This window comes from Hyperoodon ampullatus (assembly GCF_949752795.1).
Source record: "Hyperoodon ampullatus genome assembly, chromosome: X".
In the NCBI taxonomy this organism is placed as follows: Eukaryota; Metazoa; Chordata; class Mammalia; order Artiodactyla; family Ziphiidae; genus Hyperoodon; species Hyperoodon ampullatus.
In genome coordinates this window covers 15,063,584-15,084,749 of record NC_136913.1, presented here as the reverse complement: position 1 = coordinate 15,084,749, position 21,166 = coordinate 15,063,584, and the positions used below count along the sequence as shown (strand labels likewise).

The window sequence follows — 21,166 nt, the reverse complement described above, 5'->3', positions numbered from 1 at the left end:
GCCAGCCAGCGAATTCTCTACATTGATTTTTAAAGGTTGTTTGTTTAGGAAGAAACAACCACAGTAATCCTAAAATACTTACTGACTTACCTGACTTACTTACAGGAAAAGTTTGCCAACCCCTTCTTATATTTGACTGTACGTGCTTAAATACTTTTTGCTCACCATCAAATAAGGTCTTTCCTATGTGCCCCTGTGTACATACCTACTCTGCTGCTGTTGAGACAGGTACACCTTGGAATGTGCTAAGAGCGCCCAAACTGAAGAAATCCAGTCCTTGTAGATTTTTAAAGCTCGGACAGCAACTACACTGTAGAGTTTTCCTAACTCTTTCCTAACTATTTTAGAGGTTAAAAAAAGGGTCTGGCTACATAAAACTCGTCTTCTGTCACCCAATCTGAGTGGCTGGTGCCCCATCCCTTCTTTCTTGAATCATACAATAATGAAACTCTTTTTTAAGGTGCAAGGAACAGTATCTACAACTGTCTTTGCACTTGATAGGCATTAAGGTCACATGGACAACAAAAGAATACACAGAAGCTGTTAAATTTATCATACATATTTACTTAATCTATACAGAATTGAGTAGATAAAATCAGATTCACATTAGTGAAAAATCTCTACAAAATGTCTTTGAAAAGCAAAACAAGACTGCCTCTTAACAATTCATATCCTCATGAAAGACGTGGGCTGTAAAAATAAAGCAGTGTGTTTAGCACAAACTAGAAGATATCTGCATCATTTTTTCACAGTTATTTCCATCTACAGTCTGAAAGAGGTAGATTTTTCTGCAACACCTGAGAATTGAATTGATAACCAGGTGTAATAAAGGCAGTTGCATACATAACTAAAAAATACTGGTCTCAAGACCAAGAAATGTACTCCTACAAGTCTGAGGATGAAATGGTCCATTATCCAAGACCCAAAGTTTTCTCTACTCCTTGGAGTCTCCTGCCACTATAAATAATACACATCAAGATTCCATGATGGTGCAGCAAATGCAGTTGAAGCAAATTTGACATTTCAATCTTTCCTGGGCCAGCCTTAGTAGCATTACAGTGTTCTAGAATGTGGTAGAAACAGGGTGTGCTACAAAGCCACAACACTGGGCTGGCGAGGTGATTGCTTTAGGAGCGTGTCCTTCTCAGAGGGTCCCGTTTGTATTTATTCACAGGGTAATGGGAGGAGAGATTCTGAAAGGATACCAAATGCACCCCAGAGAGAATCCATGTCCTTTAAACACCATGAGAGCATCTAGCTAAAAATACACAGTAAGCCAAAAGCAGCAGGCCAACTACTGTAAATCACGTCGCTTTATAAAGCCCTTGAAAATATGCAACAGGTCCGTTACAATCTTCCACACAGGACAAGCACCACAAAGAAACGTGGCGGGCTACACAAATGGCTTAAGACAGTAAGAGCTGTACATCCAGCAGAGCGCTTGTGAAATGGGACCATTAGTACTAATTTTACAGTAGAGTGTATTTCTGATGTATACCTCCATTTCCTCTCAGGGAAATGAGTCCAATATTTCATTTAGTAACCGAAGGGGATATCTATAAAAGACTGTCGGAGGAGGATGTGTTTGTTTTTGCTTCCGACTCATTTTGACAGTAATTAGATAACCAACTTTGTGGGTTTCTTTTCCTTCACTGTCTGGCCCTTTGATTAACATGACTGATGGTGGAAGCTTAGATATAATCCACCACTCCAGGCGCTGTTGCCTATCTATTGGACAGTTTTCAATTCTTCAACCCAGTTTAGACCATGAACGTGACAGGACAAATAAAACTTTAACAAAGAGAAAAACCCTTTTAACTGGACAGAAGAGAGTTTATTCGGTCCAGTAAGCAATATAAGAAGTGTCAGTTTGATAGTTTTGCTCAGTGGAATGTGCTAACATCAGTTCTAATAGAGCCTTTTTATTTCATAAAGTATTTCAATGCAAATTATACCAGGGACAAAGTCAAAACTCTCATCAGTGCAGCCTGGTTAATGATGTGTATAAACTTGACCACATGTGACATTGTGAAGAACAAAGGAACTTACAGCAAATCCAAAAGTGATGTGCTGCATTTTCAAAGCCCCCCATTCCAAGTGTAGACACCTTGATAATACTGGTTTTTACTAAAAAAAAAAAAAACAACCCAAAAAACCACTAAGAAAAGGGGCAGAAACAGAATGAAAGCATAAGTAATAAATAGATCCTGGCTATTTAACTCTGCCAAGTTTCCTCAAAGTCAAAAATGCTGGTTCCAGTCTTTGTTTTAGAAATGGAATCAGTTTCATTTAGTTAGCATGATCATAATTAAAATTCCCTTTAAAAAACCCTGGAGAACAATGCTGTTTGGACTGTCGGAACAGTTGGACACCAACTTTCAAGCAGCCAGAAGGTAGTGGAGGGACTTCCGCTTAAGGAAAGCTACACGATTTTACCCTCCTCGTCCTACACTGACTGGCGAAAGACTGTCAGTGGCAGCTCTCCGTGGGAAGTGGAGGATGCGTACCCAAATCCCGAGTGAGAAGCAAACAAACCACCAGGCTCCCCACACAGCGGGCATCCAGGTGGTCCAAATTCAGATACTGCTTCTATCCTGAAAACAGAGCGGTGGGACTGTTTTTTTTTCTTTTTAAAGGAGAACCGCACTTTCTACTGGAAATGCCTCCCTCAAATTCAGGGACATAGATATTTGTTGTCCTGATTTTTTTTTTTTTTCCCGGTGCTACGCGGGCCTCTCAGTGTCGCGGCCTCTCCTCCTGCGGAGCACAGGCTCCGGACGCACAGGCTCAGCGGCCATGGCTCACGGGCCCAGCCGCTCCGCAGCATGTGGGATCTTCCCGGACCGGGGCACGAACCCGCGTCCCCTGCATCGGCAGGCGGACTCTCAACCACTGCGCCACCAGGGAAGCCACGGTGGGACTCTTTAATCACATAAACATTAGCCCTGTCTCTCCAATGATTTGCCTGTATATTCTACTTTGTTTAAAAGTTACACCTTTATGTACAAGTCTAGGCTTGTAGCCATCTCAATTTGTCAAGTGATATAAATATCAAAAAGCTAATTTGAATCAAATATGCTATGCTTGTTTCTGACCCAAGCCTAGAGTTTTTTAACTTGGCATTTAAAATGGGCTATTAGACAAATATCTAATCATCTTGATATTTTCCTTTGAGTAATATTAATTGGGGGGGCAGGATGTTTAAACGAGTATTGTTTTCACATCAGGAACCATTATCAGGGACTTCCCTGGCAGTCCAGTGGTTAGGACTCGGTGCTCTCAATGCTGGGGCCTGGGTTCAATCCCTCATCAGGGAATGATGATCCCACAAGCCGCGGGGCGGGGCGGGGGGTGGGGGTGGGGAACCGTTATCAGAACAAAGTTCCCTTGTAATGGTCAGCCCTGGTGAGTGACATTTTAATTCGGACAATTCTGTGCAAGCAGCAGGGGAGAGGGAGAAAGGCAATGAGCACATGCATTCCGATGAAGGGGAAAGAGGCAGATGTGCAACACAGCTGAGGAAAATGTAGAGAGTAAAACTATTCAAACCTGCCAAGCAGCCTCCTGTACCACATAAGTCCAGTAGTTCTAAGAAAATACAGATATGGTAGAAAAAGTAAGAAAATTTTCACCACAAAACCAAGTTACTACTAACAGAGAAAGTTATACACAAAATAGAGCTCTCGATACAGTGATCATACTTGATTTGATCTCAGTCAACTGACTCGATGCTGGGCCCAGCACCCAGGGACTCGGCCTCCGGGCCGACACGGGCAGTGCTTTGCCAGGCGGCGCTGGGCTCCTTGGGAGAAGCCGGGGCAGCACAGGGCTGGGCCCCGGGCGGCGCTGGGCCCCCGCCCGCCGCCCTCCCCGAGACCTGCTCCTTCAGCACCTCCACCTTCTCACTGAGCTCGTTCCTCTCCGTCTGCAGGGCCCGGCACAGCTTCTCCAGCCGTTCCAGTTTTATGTGAAAGGCCTTGTACTCTTTATCTCGCACAGTTTTCTGCAAAGAGGAAAAAGCAGGATTTATGTAACCCAACTGAATACGAATTAGGTTACGGGATACAGCAAATTTAAGTCTTTTGAGCCGCTTCTTGGGTCACCTCTTGGACATGTTCAGTTTCTTCAACACCTCCCAACGTCCCGCCACCTGCCTTCTGCACACATAGCCACAGACACCAATTAACGTGGTTCTGGGGTGACAAAAATGAAATTCCCTGTCATGTTTCTTAAAAAGAACCAAAGCCCACTTTTAAAAGCATTTTGTATTGATGAATTACTAAGGAAATTGAAGATACTCACCACTAAAGACTAGCAGATAAAAAATGAAGGGCCTGCTTAAAAAAGAGGACCACTCATCTTATTTCCACCTAGATTTCTCTTGTTTTTACCAATCCTCAGACGAGAACAGCATTTAAGATGTGATATTTAGTGTTTGCAAACAGTACATCTCAGCTTCGTAAGACTCGCAAAAAGTACTATGCTACCTTTTCGGAAAGAGTAAGTCGAGGGGCTTCCCTGGTGGCGCAGTGGTTGAGAGTCCGCCTGCTGATGCAGGGGACACGGGTTCGTGCCCCGGTCCGGGAGGAACCCACATGCCGCAGAGCGGCTGGGCCCGTGAGCCATGGCCGCTGAGCCTGCGCGTCTGGAGCCTGTGCTCCGCAACGGGAGAGGCCACAACAGTGAGAGGCCCGCGCACCGCGAAAAAAAAAGAAAAGTCGAGGTGGAGAGAGAGGCACCCAAGTCAGTGGCCTGTGCTGGCCAGGTGGGCGCCTGGTCGGAAGGCAGATTTCCCGACCCTCAGCCCAGACCCAGTCAATCAAACGCCGGCTGAGCGGTAGGAAAGCCCATGTCACCCGGGGCTCTAGCTGCGACTCCTGCTGGGACAGATCCCACTCAGCAGCTCTCGCCAGAGCCCTCGGCTAGGACGGCAGTGTCACAAGGCACATCCCCCTGCCCTGTCGGCTACCTGAACGTCATGAGGCCGCGGGAAACCACCTCACCTCTTCAGCCATTTGCAGAAGTGCTTTGTTATTGTTTTCCCATTTGGTCCGCCATATTATCGTTTCTTTTTCCAGTTTTTTAATTTTCTTTGTCATCTGCGAATCGACACAATTGCAAATTTAAATTCAAGGTTCCCGGGCTTCCCTGGTGGCGCAGTGGTTGAGAATCCACCTGCCGATGCAGGGGACACGGGTTCGTGCCCCGGTCCGGGAAGATCCCACGTGCCGCGGAGCGGCTGGGCCCGTGAGCCATGGCCGCTGAGCTGCGCGTCCGGAGCCTGTACTCCGCAACGGGAGAGGCCACAGCAGTGAGAGGCCCGCGTACCGCAAAAAAAAAAAAAAAAAAAAAAAAAAAAAAAAAAAATTCAAGGTTCCCTTATCTCTACAGCCCGCCCCACCCCCTGACCGTCTGAGCGGTCCTTCCCCACCCCCATCACGGTGCCCAGGGCACAGCTCATCTCACAAGCTCCCCGGATGGCGGTGGCAGGACCAAAGCGGGGGTTCATACGATGAGAAACCCGCATCTCATCTCCTCAGTTTCAGAGGCAGCAACACCTAGAGGAAGCTGCCCGCCGGCACGCTCTGAGCGCTCGCTTCAGGCCGAGGCCAGCCCTCCTTCCCAAGTCGTACCAAAAAAACATCTCTGTTCCTGAATTTTCTGTGCATTAACTACTTCACGTGAGTTCTGGAAGGATCCAGGTTCCCCCCTCCTCCCCAAGATGGAGAGCTGGCGCTCTGCCCCGACCTCCGAGGCTGCAGCCGTCTGGGAAGCAGCAGCAGCGGAGGGCAGGTGAGGGACCAGGGACCAGGGGAAAGTCGTTAACCCTCAGCTTCCCTTATCCTCACGACTCACATGACCGTTCTACTTCAGATTCTGCTAAAAATAAAACGGGTCCAAAAATCGGGGGAACGTTCTTAACCGACGCTGCCAGAACCCACTTTTCATAAGTTCAGAAGATTTCGTTCCGGCGCCTACGAGGCCGGTTCTCGGGTCCTGTGTGCCGTGGGCGCCCGCTCCCCGGCCCAGGGGCACCTCCGGAGGCCGTCTCCGGGTCCCCACCGAGGGCTCCCGATACCTGAAGGAATTCACCGGAGCACTTCCCACAGCCAAACGCTCCCTGAAATACTCTACCCTATGAAGGTCAGGCGTTTTTGTTATTTGTAACAAGGAAGGCACAGAAAGGGTAACAACTCACCCGTGGTCACACAGCGCCACGGCCTCCCCTGCCGCCCATCCCTAAAAGCCCCCGGCGTAAGGATGAACGTGTGGATACGTGCGCGTATACTGGTTCTTAGTTTAATATCGAGAATACCGCCTTCCTTATCACAGGCAGGAAAAAGAACCAGACGCCAACAAATTGGTTTGCTTGAGGGAGAGAGAATTCAGTGGGAGCATAAACAAAAGAAGAAGGAAAAAAAAAAGCTAAAAAGGTAGAAACACCGATCTGTATCGACCAACCAAAATACGTAGTTACTGTTCTGGGCTTGGTTGTCTTCAAATAATTTGATCTCCAAGGACATCAAGCTTTGTGAAAGGGGTGTGGGGTGGGGCTGGGAGGTATCACCTGAAGCAAATAAAAAAGACACCGCTTTACTGCTAACAACAAATTGTATTTAATAGAGGAGTTAACTTTAATAAAGACAACTGTGAGGGCCTAGAGATCACTAGCTACATGGGGTACTACTGAGGGCAAAGTGACTAAACATGATGCCACTGGAGGATCAGAAGAGATGAAATGAAGACAGTACAGTAAAAACATGAACTCATCCAAGTAGCAATCATGCTTAAAATAGCTTCTTATATAAATTCCCTTTTAGGCAATACTCCACTAAAAATAGGCAAATACCTTTTCCATTTCCTGCCGGAAGGTTGTAAACAGTTCATTACTTTTTGCCATGGTAGTCTGGAATTCTTCAAACTTATCCATATAAAGAGAAAGCTACAGAAAACAAGTATAAAAAATTCAGAGTTCTAGGTAAATGATTTAAAATCCCAAACACTTTCAAAAAGAACATAATATGGTTAAACGTTACCTGTTATAAGCGACAGAAATAAGAACAAATGCAAACCCAATCCTCGACCCCAGACATCAATGGCTGCAGTTCTAAGAACCCACTGAAATGCACTGAAACTTAGGAAGTTATGTTAACCTCACCATCTTTAGATGAAACTGTTTAAAATGTACAAATATTTATTAGCTCCATTCCGCCAATTATAATAAAAACTGAAGTACGTGGAACAGCTATAAATTCCATACAATTAATCCTTTATGAACTACCTCCTCTCCTTATATTTGAAAAATTGTCCTTGGAAAAAGATCATTCTTTTAGAATACCACCTGCACAGTTCCTAGCTTGAAATCAGGGATATCTCTTTTCTTAATGTAGGCAGGAAAATGAAACAGAAGCCAAAGGACTGGTGCGGTTAGGGGAGAAAGATTTCAGTGGGAGTATGGTTAAGAGAAAAAGCTGAAAGAGGTAGAAACACCGATTTTTCTTTTAACTCCCACCCTTAAGGAATTTTTATTCTAGCTGGGAAAATAAGGCACTAACCGATAAGGCAAGCAGAATTTAGAACACAGAATCACCGTCTTCTCCCCCACTCCCCCAGAAGCCGGGGTCGGGGGAGGCGCAGTAGGGGTCAGAAGAGAATAGTTAGGGAAGCTCCTTGTGGCCGAGGCCCAAGCTAGGTCTCAAGGGCAGGCTGAATTATTTTATTTCAGACAAGGCGGGAACCCTGAGAGCCCACCTAATGTAACTGCATTATTTCAGGATGAGGAAACAGGCCTGGAGGAATAAAGTGCTTTGCTCAAGATCACACAGCACATATAAAGAAAGCGGAGAAGAAAAGATCGCCAGAGGCCAAGAAACAGCGTCAGCGATGCCTTTCCACCTTCAGCAGTGCTGTGTGCGGAGCATAAAGAGAAGCCAAGACCAGGGCGAGAGGGGAGATGCCCTGGGAGGGAGCGGAGCAGCCGGTGGAAAGACAGGAGGCCAGCTCTGCTGTGTGGGAAGGAGACGCGGACCAAAAGCAACGCTATCAATGGCAACAGGCCAGGCGAAGTGACGATAAGACAGCCAAAGCACGCCCCCAGGAGGGGGAGGCTGAGGGCCAGGACGAACAGAAATTTCAGGGTGAAGAGAATAGCGCAGAGGATTTCCAAGCAGAGCAGTCCGTAGAGGGGCACATGGTGACAGAGCCGCCAGGGCCGCTGGCCTGGGGTCGGAACAGCGGTGAGGCTCGGGCACACTGGTGGAGCAGTTGTGTCACTTGAGGGAGATTAGAAGTTATGGTGGTCTTAGCATGGTCTGTTTTTATCAAAGACAGAACATCCAGGTGGACTGTCCCGTCAGAGTTCAACGCTGGCCCCCTCTGGGTAATGAGTAAGTGGCAACTACCATCTTGGACTTACGGGCCTAGATTACAAAATTGGTCAAAACACACCAATAAGACTAAGATCATCCACAAAGCCTGGAAACGGACATGGCGAGCAAGAGCAGAGAATGAGATGGACTCTTGGGAAGAACAACACATTTAGGGAGCAGGAATAGGAAGAGGCGGCAGCAGAGGAAACAAACTAACGATCAGATAACATGACTCAGGGCGACACAGATCACAGATGAGAGAAGCCGCACTGCTAACAGTACAACAGAACTGGAGCTGCCTGTGAACTCGGCAGAAGAGCCCTCTGGGGCCCTGCATTAAAGTCCATCTTCCAAAGCCATCTATAGACTTTTTATACCTGTTCCACATTGATTCTCTTCTCCATTTATATGGACAACTGAATTTATAGGGCTAGTAAGGGGTTCAAAGTTTCCTAGAAGCATTCTACCACAATAACTTATGATGGAAAGCTCAAAAGACTCCTTCAATTTTCACTCCTAAGTTAGGCTAGCTTTATAGGAAATGAGTGTCACCACACTGTAAAACGTGCCCAAAGACAAACCACTCAAAAAATGTGCTCATAAAGATTCAGGCCAGTCTGCATTTTAGAACTAATTTAAGAGTCCTTACATTTAAAAAACTTGTTACATAATAAACTTTCAAAATGAATAATACATTTTTCATCAAAATGTAATCTACTTTTCTGAGAAAGGGTGAATTGTAGGTACAAACGCCTAATTTCACCTGTCTGTGAAGACATGGGAAGTCCTTCCTGTACCTCTTCTTTGAGTGGGGAGGCATCTGCTACCCTTACTCCACACAAGGCACCACAGAGAAAGACTGCATTAGAACAAACCTAAGGGGTCTGGACTGAAAAGCAGGGAGGCAACGAAGAAAAGCCTAGGCCTAGACAGCTTCAGGGGTGAATTCTACCAAACACTGAAAGAAGAACAAACACCAATTCTTATCAAACTCTTCCCAAAAAGTGAAGAGAAGGGAATACTCCTGAACTCATTCTACAAGGCCAGCATTGCCCTGATACCAAAGTCAGATAAGACAGTACAGGCCAGATAAGAAAACTACCAGGATGGTTCAACATAGGCAAATCAATAAATGCGACACACCACGTTAATACAATAGAATGAAAGACAAAAATTGTATGATCTAATAGATGCAGAAAATGCATTTGGTAAAATTCAACATACATTCATGATAAAAATGCTTAACAGGGAATTCCCTGGTGGTCCAGTGGTTAGGAATCTGCGCTTTCACTGCCAAGGGCACGGGTTCAATCCCTGGTCAGGGAACTAAGATCCCACAAGCCGCGTAGTGCATCCAAAACGAAACAAAACACAACAAAACAAAACAAAGAAACGCTCAACAAACTGGGTACAAGGAAAGAACATACTTAATATAATAAAGGCCATATATGAGAGAGCCACAGCTAACATCATACTCAAGAGTCAGTTACAGGCTGAAAGCTTTCCCTCTAAGATCAGGAACAAGACAGGATGCCCACTCTCACCACTTCTATTCAACATAATAGTGAAATTCCTAGCCTGAGCAATTAAACAAGAAATAAACAGCATCCAAATCAGAAAGGAATAAGCAAGACTGCCTGTTTGCTGATGACATGATCTTATATATAGAAAATCCTGAAGACCCCACCAAAAAAACGGTAGAATAAATTCAGTAAGGTTTCGGGATACAAAATCAACATACAGAAATCAGTTATGTTTCTATACACTAACAACAAAATATCTGAAAAAGGAATAAACAGAAATAAAGAAAATAATCCTATTTTCTATAGTATTAAAAAAATACTTAGGAATACATTTAACCAAGGAAATGAAAAATCTATACACTGAAAACTGTAAGACGTTGATGAAAGAAATTGAAGAAGACAAAAATAAGTGGAAAGGTACCCTGTGTTCATGGATCAGAAGAGCCAATATTGTTAAAAATGTCCATACTAGTCAAAGCCCTATCAAAATTCCAATGGCATTTGCCATAGAAATAGAACAAATAATCCTAGAATCTGTATGGAACCACAAAAAACAAACAAAACAAAATAGCCAAAGCAATCTTGAGAAAACAAAGCTGGAGGTATTACACTCCCCGATATCAAGCTTTATTACAAAGCTATAGTAACCAAAACAATATACTATGGGCATAAAAGCAGAGACATAGACCAACGGGTCAGAACTGAGAGCCCCCCAAAAAAACCCATATAGGGACTTCCCTGGTGGCACAGTGCTTAAGAATCCGCCTGCCAATGCAGGGGACATGGGTTTGAACCCTGGTCCAGGAAGATCCCACATGCTGTGGAGCAACTAAGCCCGTGTGCCACAACTACTGAGCCCATGTGCCACAACTACTGAAGCCCACGCGCCTAGAGCCCATGCTCTGCAACAAGAGAAGCCACCGCCAATGAAAGGCCTGTGCACCACAATGAAGAGTAGGCCCTGCTCACCACAACTAGAGAAAGCCCGCACACAGCAACGAAGACCCAACACAGCCAAAAATAAATAAATTTTAAACAAAACAAAACAAAAATAAACCCACACAAATATGGTCAATAATATTTAACAAGGGAGCCAAGAATACGCAATGGGGAAAGGAAACTATCTTCAATAAAAGGTGTTGGGAAAACTGGATAACCATATGCAGAAGAATGAAACTGGACTGCTATCTTATACCAGTCACAAAAATTAACTTGAAATAGGTTAAGGACTTAAACAGGAGATATGAAACTGTAAAACTCCTAGAAGAAAACATAGGTTAAAAAGCTCCTTGACAGTGGTCTTGGCAATGAATTTTTGGATATGACAACAAAAGCACAAGCAACAAAAGCAAAAATCAACCACGTGGGGACCACATCAAACTAAAAAGTTTCTGCACAAGAAACAATCAACAAAATGAAAAGGCAATCTATGGAATGGGAGAAAATATCTGCAAACCATATATATCTGATAAAGGGTTAATATCCAAAATATATAAGGAACTCATACAACTCAATAGCAAAAAATAAATTTAAAAAAATGTTTTAAAAAATTTTTAATTTTAATTTAAAAACCAGCTTGGGGCTTCCCTGGTGGCGCAGTGGTTGAGAGTCCGCCTGCCGATGCAGGGGACGCGGGTTCGTGCCCCGGTCTGGGAAGATCCCACATGCCGCGGAGCGGCTGGGCCCGTGAGCCATGGCTACTGGGCCTGCGCGTCCAGAGCCTGTGCTCCGCAACGGGAGAGGCCACAGCAGTGAGAAGCCCACGTAATACAAAAAAAAAAAAAAAAAAAAAAAACCAGCTTGAATAGACATTTTTCCAAAGACATACAAATGGTCAACAAGTACATGAAAAGGTGCTCAGCATCACTAGTCATCAGGGAAATACAAATCAAAACCACAGTAAGATATCACCTCACACCTGTTAACAAATGCTGGTGAGGATGTGGAGAAAAGGGAACCCTTGTGCACTGTCAGTGGAATTGTAAATTGCTGCAGCCTACTATGGAAAACAGTATAAAGGCTCCTCAAAAAATTAAAAATAGAACCACCATATGATTCAGAAATTCCACTTCTGGGTATATATCCAAAATAAATGAAAACAGGATCTCAAAGAGATATCAGCACTCCCATGTTCACTGCAGCATTATTCACAATAGCCAAGATATGGAAGAAACGTAAGTGTCCATCAACATATAACTGGATAAAGAAAATGTGGTGTATATACACAATGGAATATTATTCAGCCATAAGAAAGAAGAAAATCTTACAATTTGTGACAACGTGGATAGGCTTTGAGGGCATTATGCTAAGTGAAATAAGTGAGACACAGAAAGACAAATACTAAATACTGTATGATATCACTTACCTGTAGGATCTAAAAAAGCCAAACTCAAAGAAACAGAGTAGAATGGTGGTTGCCAGAGTTGGAGGGCGGGGAGAAAGGGGAAGATGTTGGTCAAAGGGTACAAACTTTCAATCAGAAGATGAATAAGTTCCAGGGATCTCATGTACAGCATGGTGACTATAGTGAACAATATTGTACAGGGGAAGGAAGGGAGGGAGGGAGGAAGGAAAGTCGGGGGCCCCCGTTAAGGTGGCCACCACCTCCATACTCTACCTGGGAGTGGAAATGCATGATCAATAGGCAGTTTTTTAAAATAGGTTACAGGCTCATAGCACAAAATTCTAAAGATTTTAGGTTACACTATATGAAAATGCCATTTTGTAGGTCAAATAAGTATCAGCAATTTCATATGGTTCAACCTCACAAAAAAGAACTAAAATCTGAAGATTTATCAGTTTTTCTTTAGTAGGAAATTAGCTGACACACATGGGAACAGACAGAGAAAGGGAGGAAATACGTGGGATACTGGAAGGAGGACCTGCAGATAGCAGGACAAACTGTCCCATCTGCCTGGCTCCTGGGACCGAGTGCTAAAACCAGGAAAGTCCTAGGCAAATCAGGATGAGGTGGTCACCCTAAACGAAGAGGAAAACTCCAAAAGGGATGTGTGATCTACTCTCAGGTCTGCTGGGAACAAGCAAAATCATCTCACAGGAGATTCAAGGTATGTATCAAATTAACCATAGATTTTTTTCTTACAAATTCTACTACCCCTGCTGTCAAGTTACCTGCTGTTTTAGTTGTACTTCTTGTTGTTTCATTTGTTCATATTTGTGTCTTGATTCCGTTGCTTCTTTTAATAACTAGAAGACAGAAACATTCTGGCAAAATACTAATAGTCATTACAAATATGACTACAAGGTCCAACGACCAGATAGTTAGGCTTAATCCTTCCACTCATTATTTTAGCAAGAACCACAAGTCTATGAATGAAACATTCTGTCACATCAATTGCTAATTACCTGTATCTTTGATCTGTTCCATTGTTAACACTTAGGAATGTAGGAATACTCTTTTATTGCTTAGAAGAAGTACTCAGGAGGCCTAATAATAGGTTTACAAAACTCAGGGTTGAACTGTTGTCTTTTAGATGAAAATAATTAGAAGTCTAGTATTGAGGAGAAAACATGGCTGAGAATCTCGACATGATCTGGGTTATTTAGAAAGCCCCTCAGGGACGTCCCTGGCGGTCCAGTGGTTAAGACTCTGTGCTTCCACTGCAGGGGACACAGGTTCGATCCCTGGTCAGGGAACTAAGATCCCGCATGCTGTGCGGCGCGGCCAAAGCAGAAAAAAAATTAGAAAGCCCGTCTGCTCCACGAGAGGCAAGATGAGGCACTGTATGGAGCAAAACAACGAAATCAGGAACCTGGTTTCTGATCACATTTTTTTTTTAAGCTGGGGGTGGGGGGTGGGGGTTGGTGATGGGATGGGAGCTTTAATTTATATACTTGAGTTTAAGAAAATTATGTAGTGAAACTGCATAGTAGGCAGCTGTGAAATTCAGTCCCTGAGGTAAAATGTCACACTTAGTCCAGTAGGTTTTGAAAAGTCCTTAAAACCAACCAGAAATACACGTATCGTATGTATTTATTTAAATATGTGCATCATATTTCTATTCTAACTTGGGAAATGACAACCGTCTCTTCAGTTATGCATGGGACAGCGCTGTCAGTTCACATGGAACGACCACGCTGTGTGAAAAATGTCTCTCTCTTAACCCTAGACTCGCACTCAGAGTGACATGTTCACATCATGAGGGCCATTCAGGATCCGAGTCTTCATACCTGGCTCGCCTCAGGGCCTAGGTTACTTGAGTGAAATCTGGATGGGACAGTCCTCATTATCATAACCACTTCTGACTTTTTTTTTTGGTTAAAGTTAAATTTGCATGTGTTAAATATACATACCCAATGACATTCCACTGTATTCACAATTATTGCCAGGCCATATAATCTGAGCACACATTCTGAGAATAATGCTGAGTGATTAGGATGTAGAGAATTCTGTTAAAATTTTTCAGAAAATTATACCAGAGTAAACAAATAGTTTCCCTAGTTTCAAGTTACTTGTTTGAAATAAACTGTAACAGTATGAAGGACATCCATGTTTGGTAAGCTTGCTATTAAATCGAATCCCCAAATTTAATGTCCTAAATAATGCTATAATTCTTAAACTTGGTGGCCATTATCTAAAAAGTGAAATAAATATTCTAAGCACAGAAAAGTCTAATCAGTGCAGGTCTGTGCACTAACTTGGTCTAATCTCTCCAGTGTATCTTCTGTATATAAAGTTAAATAGAATGAAAAGGCTAATGTTTTCTAACACACACATGCCCTTCACAATCTAGAGCAAAAAAACAATTAGCACAACCCAGTGCTAATTTAAATGTAGAATAAGTTTAAATGTTTTAAATGGCTTTGGTTACAATTTTGGCAATCATTTCTTTTTTTAAGAAATTGCAAACTTACAAACTCTCTCTCTCTTTGATGTTTCTCATCAGCTTCTTTTATCAGCTGTGTTGTCTGCTGCAGTTTGGCATCCACAAGCTGTTGCTGCAGTTCCTTATGTTTGAATACTTTATCAATGTGCTACGGGGAAAGTAAAATTTCTTCTGTCACTTAATGAGAAAAGGGACAGAATGACGAGGAAACACGACACAGGTTACAAGACCTCACTCCCGAGGCTGCTTTTCCTGCTAACACCACCAGGGCTAATACCAGCAAGGTGCCTGTCTGCGTGCAGTGCTGGCGGAAGCCTGTGTCGGCATCCCTCCCTCCAGAGATGGCCCATCAGCACCTCAGCAGCCGGCCTCGTACCTTCTATTTCTGCCCTAAGGTGAAAATGAAGCTCAAATTGTATCAAGAAAAAGACGGCTAAGGAGATCGAACTGTTAAGCCCATAATACATCATACACATAATTCCTGGATATTTTTTTCTCCCCATTAAATTTTCCCAAATCTCTCAGTTGGAGGCAGCATGCTGTGATGGGAGGAATGGCCCCAGTCGAATTCTCCCCCTTGCTGAATCTCAGTCCCCTCACCTGTGGGGGGTAGCAACACCCACACTGCAGAACTGTAAAGGCCAACGCAATGGCTATACTATGTAAGGTGCTTGGTGCCTGGCACTTATCAGATAAATTTGGTAAAAGGTCAATATGATTTCCAAGTGAAATTATTAAGTGGTTGTTTATGTACAATAAAGTCATCAGAACATCCCTCCCTGACCAAGGAAAGAACATTCAATAATACTCAAACTGAATATGGCTCACAGGTAACGTGATTTCAACATACATAGCTTTCAAATTTTCTACATCTGTAATGTGGCAGACTGTCATATTAAACAATAAAACAATAATTTTAAGAAAAGTGAGGGCTTTATAATCTAATAGAAAATTTATTCTCTAGGACAAAAAAAGTTTCTTCAATAAACACACTGTAAGAATAAAAAAAGAGAGAAAAGGAAATCTTTATGTTAGAGACTTGACACATACCAACCAGTGAAACAGATGGGCTTTATCTGGATGATTCAAATAGGTTTTTCCTTTTTTTAAAAAAAAAAACGGGGAGACAATCAGAAAAATTTAAATGATGACTAGATTTTAATATTAAATAATTACTGCTAATTTTTTAGGTATGAAAACGGTATTGTGGTCACACCTAAAAACGAATCTTTAGTCTTTCTGAGGTACACCCTCAAATATATATGAATGGACTGATACCTTGGATTTGCTTGAAAATAACCCAGGGGAAAGTGATGGGAATATAGTTGAAACTGTGGTTTCATTTGCTAAAGCCAGGTGATACAGTCTCTATTTTTCTTCGTTTATAATTTTCCATAATAATAAGGGAAAAAAAAGGTAAGCAAAAAGCATCGAGAGTGATAAAAAGAAAATCTTTAAAAAAACTAACAGTTTTTGAAGGGCTATATGGAAAACTCTTAATTAATATAATCTAAAGTTTGCCTTGAAAACTGGATAAAATAACCCACAGAGATGCCACAATCTTTTTTTTTTTAATCAGCTATTTTAATCTATCTCTATAAGGGATACAACACACATAAGAGAACATTTTACTAACTTAAAAGGCAGGGGATGTGTCATTTAAAGAACCTAACCCTTTGTTCCTGCCCATTTGACCTCTAAAAGGGAGGAACTTTAAAAAAGCACATGATTGCCTATTTGCATTTAATCTAGACACCATGCCCAGACTTCCCAACTAGCTTGTAGAACTCTTAGTTGGAGGCCAGTGACCAAGATGAGGTGCCACAGACCCTTCCAGTAAACTTTTTACTTCAATTGGGTGTATAAGGGCTTAGAAATAGGTTCGTTTTTTCTCCCAAATACTATAAAACCTCCACTAAAAAGAAATATCTGAAACACAGGCATAACGGAATGATAGTGTAGACCATACAGATTATCACAGACGTCTAAAATACAGTATATTTTGGGGCCAAGTACTTACTCACTTTAGTCTAGACAAGGGGAAAGTCTACGCTAAAATAACAACCTTCCAGCATCACACGGAGGACGAGTAGTGCTTAACACTGTCTCCAAGAAACTACCTCACGCACCCAAATCCACTGACTTCTGGGCCATGAGTATGGTCCCCACGAATCCTGCGAGGGAAGGCCAGACTTGCACCACGCATACACCGAGGTTCTAAAGCGCCCTGGGGGAAGGGTTTCAGTGAACGCTTTTGGTTCGCAGGGAGGGGACACACCAGTCGCCCTACCTCCTCCCTCAGGGCGTACTGCTCGATGAGCTTCTTCAGCTTTTCGCCCAGCTCCACGTTCTCCTGGCGGAGCTTGGCGTTGTGTATGTCGTGTTGCTCCAGCTGTGCCTGGATTTCATTCAAAGTGATTTGGAAGTGCGCAGTGGCCTCTTTCCGTCTTTCTTCCTCCTCTCGTGCCTGCTGCATATTTTCTTCCTTATTATCCAAAACAATTTCTGTTAATCGTACAGGCCTATAGATGGCACAGATGCCCACAAAAGACACTACTGCCATGTGAGTTCACTGCTTGCTGCCCTGAAGTGGTGCTTCTGAACTAGAATTCCTTCCCTTTATTTAGGACCGGAAGGCTCTCGTTTGAAAGCAAACAGCTTCTCCTCGGTGGATCATCAGAGAGGCGCCCCCTGCCCTGCTCTACAGTAAGCGCTCTGTGGCCACGCTGAGAGACGAGGAAGGAGTGTCTCCAGGCAGCCAGCCCCCTCCACACGGGCTTCCCAAATACCCTCCCCCTGGCTACTCTTGCAGGGCAGCATCTGAAATCAACCTGGAGAGGGAGCTCCGTTCCTGCCCCTTACTTTCTGGGTCACACCTACTCCCTAGATGGCAAGGGACAAAAGGAATCTGCATCTTAAAAGCTTAGTCCCAACTCTTGCTCAGATCCAAGTGCTAAGAGACCTTTACGTGTCTAGTGTCTAAAGCGTTACCAGTCCAATCAAAGTGTGGACTTGCTATGGGGAAAAAATACAACTCAGTTTCATGAACACCGAAATCCAAGGATTCAAAAGCAAAGAAAACCTAACGGCTCCCACATCAGGTAAAGATCCATTTCCCTAGGGCTCCTGTGTTCTAGGGCCTTGGGTGCCTGCCATGGTGGAGGAGTCTCACGAGCAATCCGGCTCAGTCAAAATCAAACCACAACTGCACGTGAGGACAGGCCCACCCCTGCGGCTCTGCCTTCTGCCCTTCTTCCTCTGTGGGTACCAACTAACTTTTGGGTACCCGCTGCTTTGTCTTTTAATCAGCCGAGGAATATGCGCTCTTTTAAAAGTACTTGGCAATGGGGAACTGGAATGGACAAGGGTGGCCGGTGATGTAACCAACGAACAACAGCCCTTGAGGAGCTCAGGGGGCCTTTCCCTTCCCTCAAGTCTGCCCCCACTCGGCTTCTCATTTCACGTCCACTTTTCACACATGCTAATGAACGACCTCAGTGCTCACCAGGAGACTGCAAATCTGAGCTTCCTAAGCCATGGCGCCTAGTGAGAAAGCTGTGGTCTAAACATCAATCTCATCTAGATTCCCCACGAGCAAGTATGAGGTGCGTTAAGAAGCACAAGGCCAAGCAAAATAGAACGGTGGCATCCCTGTCTCCAAGGAGAGACAAGGATTTAGTTCAAATAGGTACACAGTGACTATAAATCAAGCTAAGCCAGTCCCTCCTGAAAAAGAGAAAAAGGAACCAGATTTCCCTGGTGCTGCAGTGGTTAAGAATCCACCTGCCAATGCAGGGGAGAGTGTTCGAGCCCTGGTCCAGGAAGATCCCACATGCCACGGAGCAATTAAGCCCGTGCGCCACAACTACTGAGCCTGCGCTCTAGAGCCCGCAAGCCACAACTACTGAAGCCCGCGCGCCTAGAGCCCGTGCTCCACAACAAGAGAAGCCCGTGCACTGCAACAAAGAGTACCCCTGCTCGCCGCAACTAGAGAAAGCCCGTGCATAGCAATGAAGACTCAGAACAGCTAAAAATACATTTGAAAAAATGTAAAAAAAAAAAAAAAGGAACCAACTCACCTTTAACGTCTTATTGTGACGCTGAAGTTCCCTGCAAAGAGACTCGAGTTTGCTTCTTGCCAAGATAGCCTTGCTGTGTTCACTCTGCAAATGAACTTTCTCTTTCACGATCTGGGCTTGCTTCTTCTGCAGCATCTTCATTTGCTTCTGAACGTTCCTGCTCTCCTCCAGCTAAAAGTAATAAGCACTTTACATTTAGGAAATACAGCGAGAACCTTTGAGTTATGGCTGGAAGAATTACAATAAGAACTAAGGAATACATTTCCAAAAACCCACAGTATTGTAGTGTAATATTTTATTTAAACTGTTTCATGCCATGCTGCCCTGCCAACCTTCTCTTTTCCCATTATGGTAGGAGAGTAAGCAAATGATTTAGGGTAGGAAAAAAACATTCTTAATCTCTTTATTTATTAAAAACAAAAAAAATGACGTTTTGGACAACTTTTTAGGAATCAACACCATAAAGTTACTTTCTTGAAAAACTCACTCAAGCTACTTTATTGAAATGATCCTCCAAATTAAAACTCAATAAGCAGCACTCAGTTCTTTGCAAGTGAGAGGGGGAGCACTGCAACTGTAGGTTTGGAGCAAATGCGTCTGTTTCAAGGTTACACCAACACTAACAGATAAGATGGCAGCCTTACTGACCTGTTAACTGGAGAAGGAAAGGATGCTGAGTCACTATTTCAAGAGCAAGAGCGACACCTTGTGGCCTCTCAAAACATACCACACATCCTTACAGGTGAGATGCTAATAGCTATTAAAAACACCTTTACGGAAATTCCCCCCAGAAAATAATTTTGTTTTTGTAAAATACTCTCGTAAAGTAACCTTACTCAGGACCATGGGCTGCAGGATCTGCACACACTATCAGTAACTCCACCAAGGGCTGGAACTCCCCCTGCCCTCCCTGGATTCAAGGTAACCACAACCCTGAATCCTGGGGTCACTATTCCTTTGCTCTCCTCCGTATTTTATGTCATCCGTGTGTGGTCCTAAAAGAAATTGTGTTTTTGTTGTTTTTTGGGTTTTTTTGCGGTACGTGGGCCTCTCACTGCTGTGGCCTCTCCCGCTGTGGAGCACAGGCTCCGGACGTGCAGGCTCAGCGGCCATGGCTCACAGGCGCAGCCGCTCCGCGGCATGTGGGATCCTCCCGGACCGGGGCACGAACCCGTGTCCCCTGCATCGGCAGGCAGACCCTCAACCACTGTGCCACCAGGGAAGCCCAAGAAATCATTTTGATTTTAGTTGTTCTGACTTTATTGTGGCTACTGCAACTGAGAAACCAAAATTTAAATTTTTCTTTAATTTAAATGAACTCAAGGGACTTCCCTGGTGGTCCAGTGGTAAGGAATCTGCCTTACAGTGCAGGGGACTTGGGTTCGATCCCTGATCAGGGAACGAAGATCCCACATGATGCAGGGCAACTAAGCCCGCGCGACACAACTACTGAGCTCGCATGCCTCAGCCAGAGCCCATGTACTGCAAACTGCAGAGCCCACGTGCCACAACTACAGAGCCCTCGCGCCCTAGAACCTGCACACAACTAAAGAAGAGAAAACCCGTACACCACAACTAGAGATAAGCCTGCACACTACAACGAAGAGCCCGCGTGCTAAGACCCAACGGAGCCAAAAATAAATAAGTAAATAATAAATAAATCTTTAAAAATTAAAATAAATGAATTCAAGATTAAATGGCCACATGTGACTAGTGGCTACCATTCTGGACAGCACAGCTGAAGATTACACTGCTAGGACTCATTCAGATTGTTTGCATGTAGCTACAGAACAGGGACCAGCAAACTTACTCTGTAAATGGCCAGAAAGGAAATATTTTAGGCTTTGCAGGCCACAACATGTCGGTTGTATCGTCACTGTCTTTTAAACAACACTTTTAAACAACACTTAAGTAAAACCATTCTTAGCTTGTGGTCAGTACAAAAACAGGCCTTGCTGGCTTTGGCTCTCAGGTTGTATGCTATTTCATTTTAAAAACTATGCAAGGGGCTTCCCTGGTGGCGCAGTGGTTGAGAGTCCGCCTGCCGATGCAGGGGACATGGGTTCGTGCCCCGGTCTGGGAAGATCCCACATGCCGCGGAGCGGCTGGGCCCGTGAGCCATGGCTGCTGAGCTGCGCATCCGGAGCCTGTGCTCTGCAACGGGAGAGGCCACAACAGTGAGAGGCCCGCGTACCGCAAAAAAAAAAAAAAAAAAAGTAAAAACTATGCAGGGACTTCCCTGGTGGTCCAGTGGTTAAGAATCTGCCTTCCAATGCAGGCAACGCGGGTTCGATCCCTGGTCGGGGAACTAAGATCCCACATGCCGCAGGGCAACTAAGCCTGCGTGC

General features: G+C 44.1%; 1 protein-coding gene across 4 annotated transcripts in view; it reads right to left on the bottom strand.

Annotated features, from left to right (window-relative positions):
- Window positions 1-21,166, bottom strand: part of TXLNG (taxilin gamma) — a gene marked incomplete at its 5' end in the record, with an annotated part of 60,336 nt that overhangs the window by 9,395 nt on the left and 29,775 nt on the right. The window contains 9 exons of one of the 4 annotated variants that reach the window (XM_079727688.1): window positions 550-797; window positions 3,550-3,588; window positions 3,893-4,003; window positions 5,004-5,099; window positions 6,851-6,943; window positions 13,025-13,099; window positions 14,768-14,887; window positions 17,030-17,224; window positions 18,819-18,989. In XM_079727688.1, the coding sequence (XP_079583814.1) occupies window positions 753-797; window positions 3,550-3,588; window positions 3,893-4,003; window positions 5,004-5,099; window positions 6,851-6,943; window positions 13,025-13,099; window positions 14,768-14,887; window positions 17,030-17,224; window positions 18,819-18,989 (945 nt within the window). In that variant the 3' untranslated portion in view covers window positions 550-752. Of the gene's footprint in view, window positions 1-549; window positions 798-3,549; window positions 3,589-3,710; window positions 4,004-5,003; window positions 5,100-6,850; window positions 6,944-13,024; window positions 13,100-14,767; window positions 14,888-17,029; window positions 17,225-18,818; window positions 18,990-21,166 lie in introns of those variants that run through there. The other 3 variants (XM_079727689.1, XM_079727690.1, XM_079727691.1) reach the window with 3 other exon arrangements.